The following is a 22619-nucleotide window of genomic DNA, read 5'->3' as shown; positions in this document are numbered from 1 at the left end:
CAATTATAATGTTATGTTGTAGCACTGAATGGAATTTAAATCAATACATTATTCATAAAGCAAAGACAACAGAAAAAAAAAGCTGTGCACTTCTTTCAAAGATTTCAAATTACTAAAACATACCACATTTATGCATGAAATATTTGATTGTTTTTTTAAACACAAGTTTGTTCTTTTTAGATCAGGATATGCCAAAAATCCAACACCAAACAATTTTTTGTTTATAATTAAGGCAATCATCAATCCAAGGATTGTAGTCCATTTTATTTCATCTCTACATAAAAAAAATAATTAAAAAAAATTAAAATTCCCTTGAAATGGTGAGATAAATGAAAATGTAAGTGCCTTCACATAATAACAGTAAGCTGACCCACTGGGAAATGGTTGACTTTCTCAATTCAAGGTATTCAAAGCTGATTCAAAAGTGTTCATTTGGAATGCAGATATCAAAGATGATGCAAATGTTCAAGAGAAAATTAGAACTTACCAGATGTTCTAATCCAGCTTTGATGTTTCCAGAGTCCCTGTAAAAGAAGAACAAAAGTTCTAAATAGTTGCTAAACCCTTGTCTATAATGATTTGTGTTCAACTCAGAAATATCAAGGAAAAAAATCTCAGTTTCTTCACTATCTTTCTCATGTTTTTAATGTTTACATCTTGGTTATTAAAAATCCAAGGAAAAAAGATATTAGTCATATAGAAGCAAAACTTTCTATTTTTTTAAACTCTTGCCTTAAAATTACTGTAACCAGAAAGCAAGGCCCTAGTAGTCAAATAGTATTTTAAATCTGAATACTGGTAACTATTGGAGAAAGAAATTTAAATAAATAAAATCTAGTGTTATGATATCAAATCCATGTGGAGTTCTGCCTGAGCTCCCTCTACAACAACTTAGGTAACAAATGTGACCACTAGTAAAAAGGAAACAATGAATGAATTGCATTATTAACCAACTAGATCATGGAAAGGATGTTAGATCTTTACATATTTCTTCTGACACGAGTTGCAAAACTCTAAAGCTCACACCAAAAATTTAAGCCAAAAATACAAGCTGTTACCACCTGAGGATCCAGGGCTGCAAGAAAAGATCCAAAAATTATGAATGAGAAAAAGAAGATACTTAAGCAGGGAAAATTCAGACTCAAAATGTAATCCTTAATGCATCCTGGTGTACATAGATATAGTGCTGGTTTGCCAAGCTGGACAAGGATAAACAACTTACCCAGCTTAGTGAAGTGAAGTCAACAGGATGAGATGTCTTCTCTTTGCCACTTCCAAAAAACAAACACTAAATGAAGGCAGCCAGTTTCTGCTTTCATTAACTTCAAATTAAATCTGCTTCTAAACAGAACTGTCCCTTTCTGTTGATAATACACTGCAATGATGCCAATATGGAAAAAAATAACTTTCCAAAAAATGAATTCTTGGATTGTATAACATTGTACGTACTCATGTTCAGTATATTCTTTTACAGCAATTGCTCAATTCTGTGCAAACACAAATAGCAAAAAACTCAAAATCCTCTGATGAATATCATAAACATGGTAAGACATGAGCTCTCTTAATACACTGCTAATTACAGGGGCCATTTAAAGTCACATGCACAATTTAAAGAGAACATATGCTACTTTTGGATACTCCACTTACTTCATGTGCTTCATTTTATTTGAAACATTACATTTACATCATATACTTACTAGCACTTCCCATTACAATGGTGTAATGCAATAATCATAAATATCAATATAAAATCTAATGCAAGATTTCTTTTAATAAATAATTTGGCACTGATAACATTATTCATGCTTTTCTACATGAAGCAAGTATATTTCTTTTCTATGACTTCATAGTAAATGACGTAAAAAAAAGTTTGATTCCTCTTAAAACTAGTATTTCTTTTTATAATCAGAACTTACTATAGAAGGCCATACATTATTTAGATAGAAATGAAGTCCTGTACATTTATCCTATGGTGCCAAAGGTCTTAAGGAACTTAATTTATTGGAAAACAGGATCCAAGAAACTGATGCAGGCAGCTTCCAGCTAACGATATAAAACCTGTCCTCTTTAGTGATCTGTCTCCTGTACTGTCCCTGTCATGACTTCATCAATATTTGTGCAACTTCTTTTGCCCTGTGCTGAAAGCAGACTTAATTCAATTATAGGTCTCAAAACTGATAAAATGGTCCTGAAGTGGAAAATGCAAAGAGATTATTGGCAAATGAATAAAGATTTGTATCCAACTAACACACAAGAGTACAGCAGGGTTTTTTTTTTTTTTTTTTAATCATTCCCTGTCTTAAGTCTTCTGGGAACAGTGAGTTTCCCTTCCCCTCATACAGCACATCGATTTTTGAATTAGACTGCAATATTAAATAATTAATATACTTGCCATGATTGATGTTTTGCATTAGTTGAATATTAGGTTATCAATCAAAATCCACTTGGTTTAATGTAATAATATTGAAAAAGTGTCACTGGCTGTTCATCCAATTTGTAGTTGAGGCAGCACAGATAGCAATATTGGTGCAACACACGGCTTTAAAGCAGGAAATGCAGTGGCTGAACACGCATAAGGCAAACATTATGAAACTAACTAGGACAAGACTGTGGTTGTCCTAAATGAACCTTGTGGCACCTGTCAGTTTCAATATAACTATTTTTTCCTGCCAGACGCTGCCATGAATCAATCCAAATGACATGCAGTAAAACTAAAACAAAACAGTATCCTTCCTCTTCAAAAACTTAATCCATCGTATGATAAGTGTAAAGTACAACAATTAACGTTATAATCTAAAAACCGTCTTGTGAAAAATTGGGAACTGATGCTGTGACATAACCATAAAACATTTTAAAGCGACTTTCAAACATGAACAAACAAAAGATTTTGATAGAATATATACCCATTTTTAATATCATAAATTACTACAAGAAAGAAGCAAGATCTGTTTTATGCACAGCCCTATATTACAATACCCTTATTGAATACTACTGTAAGAAAGGATAGCTAATAATAACTTCATATTTACCAATAATATATAGCTTTACAGAAATGACATTCAGCTACACTTCACTGGTCCCAACAAAAAACCTTTCAAATGATTAGTCTCAAATGCATAATATATGTATTTTTAGATTAGTTGGACAAGGCATTTTGGTTTTTTGTTTTGGAATTTTGCTTTTCCTCTCTTCAGATAATCTTTAGAGTTGTTTCCCTTCTAAAACCATGAATTTATGCTGCAAAAGGTTACTTGACACAGCTATATTTAACAAGTGGGCATTAAATACTGCAAACATACTACTCAAGCTATTCCAAAAGGTAAAGTTGGATGAGGAAAAAACTGCAGCTGAACTAAATTTGAATTATAGCTTTAAGGGACCTGAAACAAGAAGCCAAGAATTCAAATAAGCAAGTGTAGCCATCTTTGGATTATTTAAACCCATAATGTAGGTAACTTATTGAAATAGTGGTAATTTACTAATAGAAGTTCCATTTCCTATAACTAAAAATAAAACAGGTTATATACATTGGTATTTGTTGAAAACACTGTTTTAAATTTATATTCATAAGAACACATACATGTATAAAGCCAACATTTTGACCAAAATGGCTGAAAAGACTTGCAAGGCAAGGGTTTTTTTGTGATACCTTTTACTGGACTGACCACAGTTTTACTGGAGTTGGTCCAATAAAAGGAATCACCCCAAAAAACAAACATTTGCCTCTCATACATTTCACGGACAATAATGGCTACAACAAAACTCCAACCCTACAGAAGACTATGTAATATGGATTTGTGAAGTGGGCCCTATTTGATTTGGATTCGGCCGGAATCAGGGACAATGATTGAATTTGTTGATTCAGATCACTGTCCCCGATATGATTCGGCCAAACCCAAATCTGAAGATTTGATGCTAAAACTGAGAATCAGCAATTCGGACATAGACGCAGCTTTAAAAGTTTTTCTACATAACTAGAGCAGCATGGCTCATGATCGCTGCGATGCTGGAGTGGATGGACCGTCCTACAGGAGCGAGGGGGGACCCTCAACATGCTCTGTGGTGAACCCAGAAGGGGACCAAAAGTACTTTTGGTACTTACCTAGAATGTCATTTCTGTTAAGCTATATATTACTGGTAAGTATGAAATTAATATTAGCTATCCTTTCTTACAGTAGTATTCAATAAGGGTATTGTAATAAGGCTGTGCATAAAACAAACCTTGCTTCTTAGAGGTCTGTGGAGCATCTCAAGACCCTAATCCCAAGTTTGCTCTGCAAAGGCTGGTCATTTTAGAGACCAAGTCCAGTGGGGCAAGAGGCTGAGATGGCTAGGAAAAGAAGATCTAACTGGATGCAGGGAAAAAACGGAACTCTTCCACTAGGGAGAAGAGATTGATGTCATATATCTTGACTTCAAAAAAGCCTTCGATCTGGTACCCCATGATCACCTCTTGGCCAAACTGGCCAATTGTGGCCTTGGGTCCACCACGATCCGCTGGCTGGGAAATTGGCTCCGTGGTAGGACCCAGAGGGTAGTAATCGATGGAAGTCACTAATCATGGTGCCCTGTGACCAGTGGAGTCCCTCAAGGCTCTGTCCTTGGACTCATATTGTTCAACATCTTCATTAATGATGTGGACATTGGCGTCAGAAGTGGACCGGCCAAGTTCAACGACGACACCAAACTTTGGGGCAAAGCATCCACACCAGAAGATAGGCAGCTGATCCAGGCTGACCTGGACAGGCTCAGCAAATGGGCAGACGAGAACCTGATGGTGTTTAACACCAAAAAATGCAAGGTTCTCCACCTTGGGAGGAAAAAACTGCAGCATCCCTATAGGCTCGGCAGTGCTACTCTGGCTAGCACTATGGAAGAAAGAGACTTGGGGGTCATCATTGACCACAAGATGAACATGAGCCTGCAATGCGATGCTGTGGCTAATAAAGTGACCAAACCGCTGGCTTGCATCCATAGATGCTTCTCAATCAAATCCCAGGACGTCTTTCTCCCCTTGTACTCGGCCTTGGTGAGGTCACAATTGGAGTACTGCATCCAGTTTTGGGCTCCACAATTCAAAAAGGATGTGGAGAAGCTTGAGAGAGTCCAGAGAAGAGTCACGCGCATGATCAGAGGTCAAGAAAACAGACCTTACGATGACAGGCTGAGAGCTATGGGGCTCTTTAGCCTGGAAAAACACAGGCTCAGGTGATCTGATGGCCACCTATAAGTTTATCGGGGTGACCACCAGCATCTGGGGGAACATTTGTTCACCAGAGCGCCCCAAAGGATGACGAGGTCAAACAGTCATAAACTACTACAAGACCTTTTCAGGCTGGACATAAGGAAGAATTTCTTTACTGTCCGAGCCCCCAAGGTCTGGAGCAGCCTTCCCCCTTCAGTGTTTACTTCCCCCTATATAGTTATAGAAGTTATAACCCCTTTTAGCATTCATTTTATCAGGATAACTCTTTCAGCCTCCTCTCATAGTTCCTTGCGCACATATTGCAATTTGAATTTATCTTACTTGCTCATGGGTATCCAGAACCGTACACAGTATCCCAGATGAGATTTCCCTAGTGCATGGGGAAATGGTATTAATATTTCCTATCTCTACTGGAAACACCTTACCTAATATACCTTAAGATAGCATTTACAAAGCTATATGATACTGATATTTCATATATGTCTAGGAAAAAAGACATCTCTTCCTGTCATGACCAACTGATGAGCCCCCCATTCATACCAGAAACACTTGTTATTAGTATTTAAGTCCATGAGTATATGCTTTATGCTATTACGTTTCACACCGTTTATAATACCCTTGAGCTTTAGACTACCCATTTTTCCCTGCATGATATTCTGATCCTTCTCTGCATTGATGCTCTCTTCACAACTTTGTCCTACCAGCAAATTTCAGCAGTAGATATATACTTTTCATGCAAAGGTCATCACAATGAAAATACTAAAATAGAAACTCTCCCCAGACTGATCCTTGTGAAATTCCAGTGGTAACTCTCCCCACCCTATGAATCGAGAACTTATATTGATGGAAAGGCTTGTGAGTCCAAATGACAGTGAGGGTTGCGTCTCCTGGAGTCTTATACCTCCTGGCAGGGTCACCTATATTGAACAGGCCTGAGGGGAGGTTCCAAACAAACCACAGTCTAACCGCAAGTCCTCCACAGCAGATCAGGCAGAAGATGATGTCAGGATCTCAATGACTAATGACTGAACACTCCAACAAGATGTTGTCTATGGTTCTCCACTGCCACTGAGCTCAGAATTCCACTTCGTTAAGACAATTTGGTTGCGGTTTCTGCACACCAGCTTCCTCACATTAAACCAATTTACATGTCGGTTTCTACCACAGGAAACACGCTGTCCTGTACCAAACTCCAAAAGCCCTGGCAATGGACCAATGGTGACAGAGACTCAACTAGTGAATCTGGCAGTCTACAGCCACAAATCTGCACACAGGCTGCAGTAGTAGCAGCCTGATAGACATCTTGCACCTGGGTTGAGATAGGAATGCAATTTGGCAGCTGCTACCATGACTAATCAGTCCTAGATCCCCTCTACTCATTCCCTCCCACCCTCCTTCCATGGTAAAGATGCTAGAAAACATTCCCTAAACCAAGGCTATCTTATCTGCTCCTAGCTAGATAAACATGTCCAGTCGGATCACTCTCTCTGCAGTCAAAAACATCGTAAGACAATAATGATTTTCACAACATGGAAAATGTGCGTCTTGATGGATAGATAACCAAGACAATGAACAACCAGAAAGAAGAACTGCCATCATCTCCAAGAAACTAGTGAGATATAACATCAACATTGCAGCTCACAGTAAGACAAGATGACCAAATGAGGGCCAGCTGAGGGAAGAGGGTGAAGAGCCTGCACCTTCGGAAGGGGAAACCAGCTCAGGACAGATGCATTCATGGTGTCAGCTCTGCCAACATGGCATCAGCTTGGCTATCAACTTAAGGAGCTCCCTGTGGGCATTAATGAACATCTTATGACCCAAATTCAGCAACAACCAGTAAACCACCACCATTTGCTCATATGCCCCAACACTTGATGCTGACAGTGATGTTAAAGAACAGTTCTACTCCAATCTTGACCATGTTCTGACTAATACTAACAAGGAGGACAAGATCATTCTCCTGGGTGACTTCAATGCCAAAGTTGGATGTGACCTGTAACTCTGGAGTGGCACCATTGGGAAGGAAGGAGTAGGGAAAGCCAACTCCAATAGCATCCTTCCCCGGAGCAAATGCACAGAGCAGAGTTTTGTCATCACCATCTTCAGAGAGAATAACAAATACAAGAACACATGGAGACACCCTCACTCTAAAGCACAGGCACCTCCTCCACTATGTTATTGTTAAGAGCCCATGATTGAATGGATGTTTGTACCATGCAAGCAACTGAGGACTGCTGGACAGATCATCATCTTGTCAGATCCATTCTGAATATCCAGCTTGTTCTGAAACACTGAAAACAACCAAAAGCAATGCGAAGGACTCAACGAATACCTTTAATACCTGAAGGTCTGTTAGAATTTTCATCGTGTCTCCGTGGAAAGGTCTCTGGCCTGCCCACAAATAAAGCCAACATTGAGGAATTCTGGAAGGGGTTTAAAACCATCATTAATTTGGCCTGTGCTGAATCCATTGGCCACACCACCAGTTGAAGCCAAAACTGGTTTGATGAGAGCAACACTGCTATCCAGGCCCTCCAACTAGAAAAGAAGGGCTCATTCTGCTTTGCAAAGTGACATATCTCAGGAGAGGAGACATATCAGCTCCTCAAAGCCAAAGCTGAAAGGAAGATCCAGGAAATCAAAAATAAGTGGTAGCTGACAAACACGGCATGCATAGCTTTTTCTTGGCAACAAAAGCCATCTACAGCCCAGCTTCCCACAGTCTTACTTTCATGCAATACAAGATGGTTCAATGTTCCTCAAAGACAACAAATCTATAAAAGCTAGATGGAAAGAGCAATTTGAGCCACTCCTGAACCATGAGTCAACTATGGCAGAGACCACCATCCAGTCCATTTCCCAATATCTTGAAAAGGGATCCCTTGCCAGCCCTCTTATCCTAGAAGTCTAGAGTGCCATCAAGGAAACCAAGAACAACAAGGCTACTGGACTGGATGGCTTACCTGCTGAAATTGACATCCCTGGCAGCAAGAAACTGTTGGTACTAAGACTCTAGAAATTTATTCTATGAATTTTGAACAAAGAGATCCCTGGGGACTTGGGGAATGACAACGTCATGACAGTCATCTTGATTCTCATTAAGGACCATCTTCCTTCTAGAATTGACATAGAATATCAAACAGATGGAGGACTCCTCAGTCTGGGACATTTTCATTTGAAGACTTTAAACAACTATCCTTGACCTTCAATATGCCGATGACTACACCATCCTTGCAAACAGTGAAGAAAATCCCTCCGTACCATGCTGTATCTTTTCAGAGAAGCGTACCAAACATTGGGCCTCTCTCCCAACATTGAGGAAACTCAAGTGCTTTATCAGCCTAAACCCAGGCCATACATGTGACACCCCTACCCAAATTACCATCAAAAGGAAAGACACCTGGAGGTAGTTGAATACTTCCCCTACCTAAGTAGCCACTTCTCTGAGAGAGTAAGTATTGATGAGGAGGCCAAGCACAAGTGGTAGCTGTTGATCAACTCCATTGATCCTGCAACCTCAGCCAAGGGGCAGACCATTTCAAGGTAAAGCAGAGAAGAGAGCATGGAGGAACGAAAAGGAAAAAAATCTTAATCTACAGCTTACTCTCTCCTGCACAAAGATCTGCAACTTCTGTGGATGGATCTGTGGCTCAAGGACTGTTAAAGTCACTTCAAGACCCATAAATGAGATGTGACAGAGATCATGCTTAAATTAAGGGATGGCTGACAACAATAGCAACCCTCCCCCAGCCCACAGCTCCCCTCTTAGAACAACTCATTTTTCCATTTATTCAATTGCTTATAAAAATCTATAAGATTTGTAAAAATCTCTCTCATTTCCATTTAAGTAATGTGGCATTGTATCAAATTCTCTAAACTCAAGAAGATTAGATATCTCACTATTAATTTGTTCAGAAAATCAGTCCTCGTTAAAAGAAAGGTATCAGGTTTATCAAATATGCTCTACTTTTGATAAACCCATTTTATATTATTCCATTTTCATTTTATACCCATGTCTTTTACTATTCTTTTCTTCAAAATAATGGATGAATCAGAATAACAGATGTATTGTAGTAAGGTTACAACTGCCTAGTCACATAACACAACCTTCAACTTACAAGATTTGTGATTCTATGTACCAGTTTTTTCACATTTCTGGAATGAAGATTAACCTGTCCTCCCAACTTGAAATCAATGAGTTACTTGAGTTTTGCTTGCAACTTGGTTGTGATAATTTTCATTTCTATACTCTAGGTTAGCCCCCACTACCAAAATCATTGTCTCTAGTAGAAACTGCTACGAAGTCTTCATTTAGTTTTGGGGTCATATGTAAACTCAACCCAATCCTGCACTACTTTCCTTGTTCTGTTATTTTTATGGCTGAAGAATCTTTTGCCATTTGTTTTTAACATCTAGCTCACCTTGATTTTTGGCAATTTTAACTTTATTCCTACACTTCTTGACCACTGTAAAATAGTGTTCTTCACGGTAAGTCCTTTTTCCCATTTCTTGGGAGCCTTACACTCTAATTTATTTATTTACTGCCTTTTCTTGGGATGCAAATTCCAGAAAGGTTTGCACTTTTAACTTTTTTTTTTTAATACTTAAACAAGCCCCTTTCCTGTTGACATCCTTCACCCCTTTAGACCACATAATTCCACCAATTTGTCCTTTTTCAGCTAAATAACTTCAAAGCCCAGCCCAAGCAAAGTCTTGACAGTTGCCTGTACACTGTTGGTCTTCACACTATCATGCTGGAGAAGAACATCATGATTGAGCTTTCCTTATCTTTTGGTCTAAAAAGTTGGCTTGCTGCTTGCACTGGGTGTTGCTGTTAATTGTGACCCTCTGTTCTATAAAGTGGACAAGGATTGGTTCCATGCAATTCCAAAACAGGTTGATCAAGACCGTGCCGAAGAATGGTTGAGTGCTGAATTTTTGGTCAGTGGCAACAATGTGCATTTCCACTTCATGCTCTGCCTTTTCTTCTTGGGTTCATAATGGCAGACCCAGCTCTTGACCCTGCTGATAATGCATGCAAGGAACCCCTCATCATTCACCCATATACATTGTAGAAGCTGGGTACACACTTCTACATGTTGATGTTAAGCACATCTATCAATTGCACCCAATGGGCACAGCCTTTCTGGCAACTCAGGTGACTGTGCAAAATGGGGTGAATACTGCCAGCCCTTTCACCACTAATTCAGAAATGCTCACTCTCTTGATTGCACATATAGCAGCACTGACCTTGGCAATATTGTCCTCAATTGTGGCTGTTCTGGGGCCACTTCCCAGGATTCATCGACTATGGACATGTGTCCATTTTTTAACTTCTCCACCCACTCAAAGACCTTCCATTGATCCATGCAGTTCTCACCATACTGTGCCACAATCCTATAGTGAATTTCACTACACCATTAGCCCACAAAAAATGAATGCCAGAACACTGTTCTTTGGTGCATACTGACAGCTATGTTGTTTGCATGTTCACTAGGTGTCACATGTTCAGTGCATGTGAAAACAGGGTGCATTCAACAATACCAAAAAAAAAAAAAAATCAGCATTCCTCATGGCTGGGTAGTTTCCTACTTTGTCCCAGACATACAGCGTAAGCAGCCATTTTGCTGTTAGTTTCTGAAACACCCTTGTAAACTGAATCAACTTGTGATCACTTGACTTAAAGGTATTTTCTACAACCAGCTCTGCTATGAAGTCTTCATCAGTAACCAATATATAAGCACAATAAGCACCTCTTCTTGATTCAGTGACACTATTAGGTGAAGAAATCCATCCATTTGAATCAGAAACATCTGGGTTCTACCCTTATTAGCATGTTTTCCAATTTTACTGAGGATATGTGCCAAAATGACATTTCAAAGCAGTATTTCTCTTTCTAACACTATAGAGACCTCTGTCCACAAAGAAAACTAATCTTTTGGCTTTATAATAAACCTCTAATAATAACCCAGTGGAACTCTTCCCAAAGTGCATTTAGCCCAACTGATTCCTTTATCCAATCTTGTTTCTCTGGTCTACTATATCATAAACATACAAACACTACGCCATCAATTATACCCTTATTGCTGTATTTCCTGAATACTGCATACTACTTAATGCAGTCACAATCTCTATTCTATCATATTTCTGTTATTCCTGTTAAAACTGCACCAGTAGTTTCAGTTAATCAGTTCTGTTGTCTGGGTTTTTTGTGATATCACATTAACCTTTCAGTTGTTTCCCACAGATCTCATCCAGTTTCCTAGCCAGATCAGTCATTATCAATCAATATTAATACTCTTTTTCCTTGCTGTCCATCTTCCTATCCCTTTGCTTTCACCTATTTGTCCTCCCATTCCTCTTGCTGTGTGGTGAACCAGACATTGAGATGACAAACTTTCTCCCCCAGTTTTCAGTTTCAAGTTCTTCTGATCAGTCATGACAGCTACAATTCCAAATGATTAATATCCCAGGTATTTGGTAGAGTCCATCCATCAAGAACAGCCAACATTCTATGAATACTTCTCAGTGATTGTAAATGTCCAAGTCCATCACAGGACAAACCACTGAGCCATGAATTGATTTTCATTATATTGTTACACCTTTGCCTAACTTCTCTAGGGACTGGAAGATTTCTATTCATCTGATCCTGCACTTGTTTTGAGTCATCTTCTCTAGACTGGCATTGTTACCCTTCTTTTGGTCTACCAGGAATATGACAGTATGTTTTCTTCCTATGCGCCATCATTTTACCATTTCCCTAAGAAGCTGTCAGTCTCAAATCCACATTATATATGCTTTCCCTTACTAGACAGCACCCTCTTCTGTTTTCTGATAATAGTCCTGTCACTTCTTTTTAACAAGGAGTCCATAATCACTTAGATCTGCTTCTTTGCGTTGATGTGAATCTCAAATCCTCTCTCGACTGTTCTCCCTTGTCTGAAGGTCACCCTATTGCCTATACTGTTGCAAGCTCCATTGTATCTTACAGCATTATCCCTCCAGACCTTCTCTTCCATGTAGCCGACAGGTACTTACTCAAAAGATGTACATTCACCAAGCTTCTGCATCCAGTTACCTTTATTACCTCTGCTATTCTCTTGAACATCTCCACTGTTGCTTCCATAGTCATCACCACTTTCTCTTCCTGGTATCTGCTTTTAGAGATAAAAGGACAGCCATGCTCCTTCCTTCACCACAATCTGCAACAAATACCCCTGCAAACTCCCATGCTTGCTGACTTTTCTATGACCCTGTAAGGCAGTGATACTGAACCTTTTTGCCCTGTTTGCCAGATGAGCAGTGTCTGGTCCATCTGTGGGCTGGTTCTGGCCAGTGGGACTAATCCATCTGCAGGCTGGGATCCAGCCAGTGGGCCTAATTCAGTGCACAGAGGTGGCTGGGGAGCAGTCTGGACCCAACCCAGCCCCACAGATGGAGTGGGTATGGCCAGCCCCAAACTGGCCATGTGGGAGAAGGTGGCATGGGCCAAGGCCTAATCCAGCTGTATGAGTGAGGAGGGCATGGCCCATCCCCAATACAGCTGTATAGTGGGAAGGGGGCATGGCCCAGCCCTGATCCAGGTATACAGGGGTGAGGGGAGTGTGGCCCAGCCCTGGTCTGACCATGCAGGGGAAGGGAGCATGGCTTGGCCCCAACCCAGCTGGGTGGAGCTTGGGAATTTGGCAGCTAGGGAAGGTGACACTATTAATTGACAATGCCCCTTGCTACCAAATTTCCCAACCTGGGGGAAGCCTTGCGGTACAGATTCCACTGCTCCATGGGCTGGAGGTTGAGCATCCCTACTGTAAGGTGTACGAGGTTAAAACCTTCTCTTCAATATGTATTACTTTGTATTTGTCAACACTATATTTCAAATTTAAGCAAGAGTCAATCACGCCACTCCATGCAATTCAAATCACCTAAAAATCAGCAAAAGTGAGCAAAAAAAAAGTCTAAGAAGCTGGCTTAGATGCTCCAGCCCAAATCTCTCCCCTCTTCAACTACAAGTAGTAGGACCATCTATACTGTTCTCAACCCAGCTAGTGAAGGAAGTAACATGGTAGTAGCACCACAAAATAAGTGCATGTCTATCAAGGGTGACAGACAGGTCACTTCCCCCACAACCATCTCTTCATTTTGAGCATGATCTTATACTGTCCACAAGCAGCACCCAAAACCTGACTATAGCCTTTAGCTGCTATTATTTTATACATATTCACTACTAAAAAGAACTGTAAACTTTTCAGGTCAGATAACATGGTGACTCAAGGGCCGTGAGGTACCTAGCACATTACTGTGCCCTGCAATTATTCTTAATTAATAAATAGCACAGTCCTGTGGGAAGCTAAATTTATTATTCATTTTCTGCTGCTTAACCTGTCCTCTGCTGGGTAATCCAGCTATGCCAGTCACTTCCATAATCTCCCATGAAAAAAATTCAACTTAATTTTTTTTTCCTCTTTCAAGTACGGCAACTTTCCCAAAATTAGATTAGCCTGTGACCAGGAATGGGAATTATGTATTTCTTTTCTAGTTCTCATAATAGCTCATGACTGATCAAAGCTAAAACTGGGAGCTTTCTATTCTTGGCAAAAAAATTCCAAGCTTTCCAAAGGGATAAATAGCATTTGCATCTTGCTCTGGGAGTTTCCAAATATTAGAAGGCACAGAGGAAACCTACAGGAGGCAGGGAATGGCGAGAAAAAAAGGACAATAATCTGCCTTTACTACACTGGTGCAAAGCAAAGCAAAAATCTAGACTAATGGGCCACCTGGGAATTTACTTTGCATCTAGGGACTCCCAAGATGATGTTGCAGCCAAACTCATGGCTCTATGCCATTCCCTTTCCCAGAACTCAATGCTGACAGAATTCCCTTGAGGAAGAGGGATAAGCTGGGGAATCCCTGTGCTCTGACTATCTCAGCTGCCAGAACAGACCCTATAGCCTTTGGAAGCGGTGTGCACATCAGAATAGCATTTGGGCTACTCCAATTTAACACTGCAGATTGCCGTGGCCCTTAACTGTCCTCAGGACAGTTGGTATATGTGCTTTCCCCAATGGCTCAGAATCATACCAACAGAAATAATTTACTGCACTCTGGGAAAAACAGTAATAAGTTTGGCCAGTTTACAAGTACTTTTAAACGCATTAAAAAAAAATTTAAGAAATCCATATGAAGTTGCTTAAAACAGAGAGAAAGAAGAAAAATAAGACAAGCTCAGGGATAACTTTTGAAGAATAAAATATAAAGCAAAAGAAGAAAAACTGCTACAAAGCTCGGCCAGGACACACATATAAACAATACCTTTGGTATCTTATCATTAAAAGAAAAAAGGATAAACCTACTAAATATTTAGAAGAAGAAACAACCAAATTCAGCACTGGCCAGACTCAACTTCAAGATCCTGTGCATCTGAAAAAGGTTCACAGCAGAAGCAGCAAAATACAACGCTGATTTTGCCTTGGATTGAGTCCCTTACAAGAGGCTAAGAGAACACTGCTCATTCTTTAGAAATATTTTCTTAAACTGAAAAATAAGATGCCATTGTATCTAATATTGAGTATCCAAAGGAGACAGATATTTTGGAGACCTCAAAGCAGATAAAGAAATACTGTAAACAATCAAATTAGAAACCACTGTCTCAGGTTGCCTATTTAAATGATTTCTCTGTAAAGCCTGGTAGTTCAATGCTGCGTCACAACTTGAAACTTCAGAGTTTTTCTTTCCTTCTCACATATGGATCTTTCAATAGGACTAAAACCATATGTATTAAAGTTTAAATTCCCAGCAAACATGAGCAATTAAACTTCAGGCTTTTGAGCATAACTGTTTCTATTAAATGGATTATTTAGTACATTTTAAGTAAATTACACAACTTTGACTTGGGTATTACTTTTTTAGTACAGTTATTTAGCAGATATTCAATTAGATAACGTCCTGTAGGTGAAAGCATGTGAAAAACACTGCAGTAATGGACGTTAGTGGTAGAAAGAAGTGTTGCTAACTGGCCTCAAAGTACAAAAATAGGTTATGAAAGTAGCAAATACAACAATGTAAATCCACAGAATACTGGTATTGAATATTAAACAAAGCTGGTAAGTTTTAACAATACTATGCACTACTATAGTAAAAACTCTCTGGACTAGTAAAGAGTGTTATAGGTTAATGAGGAACATATAAAGAGTGCACAATAATTATCATGCCTAACACCTTACCATCTGTGTTTGGATGACTACAGAATACAAACACAGTTATCAGCATTAAGCCTGTGAAAACATTACACATTCATTTTCTATTAGAATAATTTAGGTTAAATATTTAAAATATGATAGGTTTCGCTCCTCAGAGCTCAGTAATAAGCACTACTTAAATGTGTCACTGAATTATACTAAAAGTTGATGTTCTAAGGATTCTAAAGAATCTAAAAATCTGAGTACAATCAATTTTCTATTATCTGAAGGTTTCTCAATCCCCTTCATTCACCTAATTACTACTGTACTTAAACTAATGAAATTTCATTCTGACACGAACAATACTATTCTTAACCAAATTTTTGAAAAATATAAGATTAAAAACTTCTACACAAAGAATAAACTCCAAGAGAAAAGATGCAAATAAAATTACTATCATAATCTTTTGTTTTTTGTTTGCAAGTATAAAACTGAGGAGAAACAAAAGCATGGAACATAGCATCTGTCATATCAGAATATAAAAAGATGATCCTGGCACAAAATGAAAAAGCTCTAATTCATTTGCAAATCAAGCCTGCCAGTTCTATTTCAAGCTGGCGGTAACTGTCAAGAGTTAACAAGATAATCACTTTCAATCCTGCCTTCAATGGTACATTACACTGTTATTCCTTTCAATAAGGCCGTTCTTTGGGGCACTAGATGAATGCTTTTCATTTCTAACTCACACAAAAAGTTGCAAAAAAAATCCATGGGGCTTAAAATAAGAAATCCCTTTATGGGCATTTATCTGCCGGCACTTGCTTTTAGGCAAAATGAGATATTTGGATACATTGGTGTCCATTCACTTCCTCTATTCCTTCAGGCCCTTGGTCTGTTGTTTTAAAAAGCATTTGGCACACGAGAAAACCTCAAGCCAGTATTTTCTGGTTTTGTTTTTTACTATCAATATACATTAAACAAACAAAAAAAGTTCTATAATATTTTCTACGTTCTTTGGTGCAACACTAAACAACATACCTCAGAAGGTAGCTGTATACTTAAAAGGATCAATCTTTGCTTTACTCTATTCTAAATTAAAAACCTGTGCAAGCTGCATACATTTTAAGGGTCCAGTAAATTACTGATTATTAAAAATAATTTATTTTAATAAAAGCAAAATGAACGGCTAAATATAATTGTTTTTGTAAATCAAAGCATTAACAAAGAAGCTGTCTACAGCTTTTTTTCTGTTTTAGAAAAAGCAGTATTTTGCTTTCTTTTCAAACAGCAAAATATAAAATAGTGCTAAAGTGGCAATACATGTAAAAAAAACCCTTCCCCCATAAAAAACTTCCCTACTACCTACCATAAAATAAAATTATATTATACACGTGCCTACAAATCTATAGGAAAACACTGTCTACATTTTAAGCCGATAATTTTAAGATACATAGTTTAAAATATGGAGTATTTTCTTAAGGCTTTAGTTATAAGTACAAAAAATAATTTCAAATAGTTTATACTTATTAAATGGCAGAGAACAGAAAAGTGTGTTCTTTTTTATATTCCCATAGATCCCAGTTCACAGAACAAAAGCTAATAACTACATTTAATCTCTTAGTTGAGATTAGCTTCTTCAGCCTCAGGTCTGTTACACCCACATTCAGTGCCAAGAAGTAAGTTTTTCAATAACCATCTGTTTATAGATTTTTCTTTATGATTAGGAATCAATCTTTTCTTCTTCAAATTCAGGGAACCATCTTGCCAGATACTTCTTGCATAATTGTCATACTTTCCAAAAGTCTTTTTGATCCTCTTTATGATCCCTCCACCACCAGCCTTAATACTATGGTTTTCCAAGATTCCTTGTGCAAATGCTTCTTTATAGCAGAAGTTTTGTTTTCAAGAATTAGAAAGCCAGAAGTTACCAAAACAGTCACAGACTCAATCACAGTAAAGGATCCTTCAGAGGCTTTGAATACAGACATGTTCTTTTAGTCAAAAAGCCTTAAATCAAAAGCAACGATTAAAAAACTGTAAAGATTGAAATAGCACTAGGACTTTGTTTTATTGTACTAAGGATTTTACTTCATTTTTGTATTTTCTCCCAACAGTGGAGGGTTAATTTTACATTCAGAAAAGAATATATCAAAACCTATAGAATCTAGTTAAAATATGGCACCCTGCATTCACAGAATTGTTTTTCCCCCCCCTTCACCCCAGACTGTACTATGGGTATAGACTTCACAGAAAGTATAGATGCATCTTGTAAGGACACACAAATAAAATACTGCACCTGCCCAGAACATGCAGATGAATAAAAGACAGACAGCCAGGCATGTATTTCAGGAAAAAAGTTAAATTTTAAATTGTTTAAATCTATCCCATGATACATAACCAGAAATTTAACCAAGCTGTGATGGGTTACTGGGTTCTAACCAGCAGCTTGAAAAGGGGACTCCCTCAGCCTATCCCATCAGCATTCAACTGAGCCATCACAGCACCCCTCAGACAAGAGATGTGGGAGAATGGGAATGGCAGCTGGTTTACAAAATCTCCAGGTTACCCCTTCTCACTACAAGTACATGGTCCGCCAACAACAATTCTATTCATTTTTATTCATATTTATTCAATCATTGTCAAATATTAAGCTTCTTCATCCTAACTGACTCCTCAATGCTACATGGAAGGTAAAACAAACCAAGGAAAAATCTGGTCTGCTAACAATTTGTTCAAATGGGAAAAATAATTCTTAACCAGCTTCCCCCAAAAAACAATCAGATGCACAGTTCCCAGTCAACGTCACCATTTGCTTTCTACAACTACCAAGAGGAGTGGCTAGAGAAGTTAAGAGGCTAGGATTCCCGGAAGTCTAGGAAAGAGTTTGAATTTTCAGGTGCTTAGCCCTTTTCACCTCCCACCCCCGTTGTTCCCCTAGAAGATTGGCCAGTGAAGAGCTTGAGAAGAAAGAGGGATCTGAATCCAGTATTTTAAACATGCACTCACCTCAATTTCCCTTCTCCTTTTTGAGGACCAGTGCATCCTGTGTTCTGATCTAGACAACATTCATGGCACCACATAGAGATGGGGATACACTTCTTAGGAATGTATTTCTTCCTCCCATCTCTTCTCCTTCCTACAGTCCGATTAAATCAATCCCCTCACGGAGATAGGGAGAGGGGATCTTAAGTTATTTAGTAACTTCAAGAGTTCAGCCATGTTGTTAATAGAGCACTGCCTTCAGAAAAGGGAAGTTGAAAACCTACTGGTACGCAGTGCAGAATAAAGAGATTTAAGTAAGCACTACACTAAGTCCTCATACTGATATAGGTGCTTGCCCCTTACTTAGCACTGTAACGATCATTTGGTTAAATCACAACAGCCCGTATGAAGCTTGAGGACGAGCCGTGAGTTCTAGAACACAGGGTACGTCAGAAGACTAAACAGAAGTAGGTGGTTTCAAATTTCTGTTAGTACTGAAAATCTGCAGCAGGCATGGAAAGTCTTTGGCCAGTTCAGGAAAGTTCTGCTGCTTAGTGAATTGGGAATGAAACTTGGACTTGATCCAGTTTTATGCTAAAATCCTTTTTGCTTTCTTAGGCAACAATATTAAGGGATATAAGAAGTCCAATTTGTAAAAGCTTTTCCAGGATGTTCCTTCATGGCCCTGCAGTATGATCCTTCTAAGCTCCTTCAATTTGGCCTAGAAATATACCCCTCAGGAAAGTATATCATGTTCTATGCAAACAAACTCCGATCCTTTTCAGTGTGTTTTAATTCACTTAACCATTTGATGAGCATATCCAGTTTCTTATCCTTCTACAACAGTGATTCTCAACCAGAGTCCCATGGCACCCTGGGGTATCTTGAAATCCTTTTAAGGGTTCTATGGGGTGCCACACAATGTTAGCAGAGTATGCAAATGTGATTCACAAGATGAACCCAGTATCAAAAACATTCTGACCTGTTGTGGTCTTTCTGAGTTTTCTGCAACAGAAGAATTGCTCCATAATTTTTCTCGTAAAAAAAAAAAAAAAGAGCAAAAACTAAGACCTGGCATTTCCCATGGGGTGCCTTGATCCTAAAAAGTTTGAGAACCCACTGATATAGAAGGTAAACTCTTTCCTCATCCTGACAAAGGCAGTTCTATTTAGCTTTAGAATATTTGGTTCCCATTTTCCCCAAAATTCCTTGGCTGATTACTTCAGTCCTTATAAGGTGTTCATTTCACTCAAAGCTTCTGTTTTTATTCTGCAATTAACCAGTTTGTTTCTATCGCATCTCCCAGAAGAATCTAAAAACTCAGAAAGTTACTTCCAAGCTCCCTTATGTTCTTAAAATTCTAAGAACTCTTCTGATGCACCTGATCATACACTGAACAAAACAGAGAAGTTCACAGTGAATCCATGATGCCCATCAGTTGAGTAAAAAGGAGCAAACTAAACTGAGACACTAACAAGATGACTTTGGGGAAGGCAACAAAACTCTTTAAAATCTCTGTGATTCCAGGGTCCATATGCAATCATACAAGCACACTGATTCATAAAAGCTTACATATCTCAGCATCACTTCCATTAATATTATTTACACCTAATCTTTCTTCAATTTCTAATCATGTTGTAGCTGGCTTATATTCTCCAGTATCTTTGGTTGAGATAAATGCCAAAAACATCCACCAAGATCTTTTTTATTTGAAGAAGGATTAACAAATTCTTCTTTTGCTAAATGAAAGATAAATTCTGACAGAATACTCTGCTTTAAACCAACTGTTCCAATAAATCTTGTTTTCAGCAGGGAAGGAATCAAAGCATCCAGAAAGTGGTCTTATCAAGGTGTCAGAGTCAGCGACAGTCATACTAGAACTTGGTGCATAAAAGCCTTAGCTAGGGAAGATTTAGCTAGGGAAGATTCCTTAGCTATGAACCAAAAGACAAAGAACAGCATTTTTAATCAAATGTGAAGGCCTGAAAACTGGTTATAACACTCAAAAGTAAGATACCCGAGTAATGTAAAATCAAAATATTAAAAACAAATTAGTCTTTTTAAAAAAAATGATACTCATCCTTTTCTCCCACGGGACTGGCTGGTCAATGCCCTGGTCCATTTGGGGCGCACATCTGGGTGGTGCCCCAATCCAAACGTGGGGCAGATGAAGTAGGGCCCCGTCCAGCTGTGAGGACAGGGGGAAGAGGCAGCTTGGCCCTGGTCCAGCTGTGTGTGTGGCAGGGGGCTTGACCAAGCCCCAACCTAGCTACATGGGCGGGGCGGAGGGGTGGCCTGGCCCCAATTCAGCCCCCCAGGAGGGGAAGGAAAGAGACTGGGGGAGAGGGGACATGAATCAGGGCCTGGCCATGTCCTCTCCCCCAACCCAGCCCCATAGAGGACAGCGGACATGGCCAGGCCCTGATTCAGCTGTGCAGAGGGAAGGAGGCATAAAACTCAGCCTCACTCTGACTGTGTGATAGAGGGGGCATGGATGGGTTCTGACCTGCTGTGTGGAGCTTGGGAATTTTGCAGTGGGGGAGGATGGCAATATTAAAGGCCACTGTTCCCCTGCTGCCAAATTTCCCAACCTCCCAAATTCCCCATGGGCCAGATGCCTTGGCTCTGCTAGCTGCATCTGACCTACAGGCCAGAGTCTGAATATCTCTGTTTTAAAAGGAAATGAGAATGAAAAAAATCAGTTAATTGGTGTTGAAATTAGAAGGAAGCTCTGACACTTGAGAAGGAGCATATGATAGCACAGATAATTGAGGCAGTGTTTCCACATATGCCTGCTATTCTTTTCTTTTACAGTATTTGACTTTTTACAAGTTTCCCTTGAAGCCCCAACCCCTAAATAATTCTGAAGAGTTACATCGTCTATACAGGTAAAGATTCTGAAAGCAGCTTCAGGGGCCTTAAATTGTGATGCACCTTCATAATATTCCTTCACTGTTAAAGAAAAGAGCTTGTTGGGGGAAAAAAGTGTCAGTTTGGAACTCACCACGATTGATTTATATCCAAGACTGCTATACCTGGAAAACAGACTCATCTCCTCAAATCATTTGACAAGGTTAAGGATTTCTTTATTCTGAGGAATTAACCATCTTGTATTGTCCAAGTATCTCCAGTTTTACTACACCCCTTTAAGGTCACAACAGTTAAAGAAACACATCTGCTGTACTCTAATTCAGTCAAAACAGTTGACTACATTAATACCTAGAGCTAAAACACATATTTTCACTAGAATACTTCTGGCCCTTTAGGTAAAAGGACTACAATTTGATTTGGCATTTATCATTTCCAAAATGTATACATTAAGTCTCTGGTGAACAACAGGACAGAATTGGCAGCAAAGTCATTTACAAGATGGAATAGGCTGCCCAAAACATGTTGTACATTTTTACTTTTGGACTCTAGCATGCCTTCAGTGAAATTAAAAATGATTAGCATCTCACTACTGATTTACCGGGTGGGCCCAAATTAAGGAAAAGGCCAAAAAACCTCATTGAACACCGTCTCTGATTACAGCCAAGTTCTTATTCAGAGATTACTTTTCTATGATGAAGCCAAAGATTCCTGAAAAAAAATGGTACTATAGATGTGTTAGTTTCTGAGGAATCCTGAATTGTAACCAATTTGGACTTCATATTAAAATAAACACTTTGTATTGTATCTGAAAAATACACTAGAAACCAGCACACAGGTAGTATAAATATATTCTACAAATTGTTCTTCTACAATAACCAGTGCTTAGACTTCCTATGCCTGAAGAAGGGTGATTGCGCCCAAAGAACTTTTTTCTAACTACTCAGTCTAATAAAAGATATCACATCTACCCAAAGAACCTGGCCTGCTGAACAAAAAAGCAGCTACATTCTATAACAGCTGTCATTCTACACTCTCAGGTGTAATCCCAGAGACCCCAGAAGAAACAAGAGATATGAACAACTGTGCTGAGCACTATATCCAAAAATAAATAAAAAGCACTTCAACCCACCTCAAGAAGCAGCTTAAGCTATGAGCTTCAACAACAAAAGGTAGCCAGACCTTCTTAGTCAAGGTGCCAATGTAAATCCCAATGTATGCCATTTTCCCCCCAATTACTTTTGTTAGCAATTCAAGCCACATAAAGCAGAGGAAAGTGTTAGCTGTATATAAGAACCATCTTCATTTATGCAGTCCCACTTAGTCTTCCATACATATTAAAAAGGAAAGGTCCCATACTAGGACCCTCGTAACACACGCAAGAG

General features: G+C 39.0%; 1 protein-coding gene across 5 annotated transcripts in view; it reads right to left on the bottom strand.

Moving 5' to 3' along the window:
- The window catches only part of RSRC1 (arginine and serine rich coiled-coil 1), a 322546-nt gene that overhangs the window by 169303 nt on the left and 130624 nt on the right, over positions 1 to 22619 (bottom strand). For all 5 annotated transcript variants that reach the window (XM_090053020.1, XM_090053022.1, XM_090053024.1 and 2 more), the window contains exon 5: positions 488 to 524. In XM_090053020.1, the coding sequence (XP_089909146.1) occupies positions 488 to 524 (37 nt within the window). The remainder of the gene's footprint in view (positions 1 to 487; positions 525 to 22619) is intronic.

This window comes from Crocodylus siamensis, chromosome 6 (assembly GCF_052110815.1).
Source record: "Crocodylus siamensis isolate JL-2025a chromosome 6, ASM5211081v1, whole genome shotgun sequence".
NCBI lineage: Eukaryota > Metazoa > Chordata > Crocodylia > Crocodylidae > Crocodylus > Crocodylus siamensis.
This window is presented reverse-complemented; position numbering and strand designations above follow the sequence as displayed.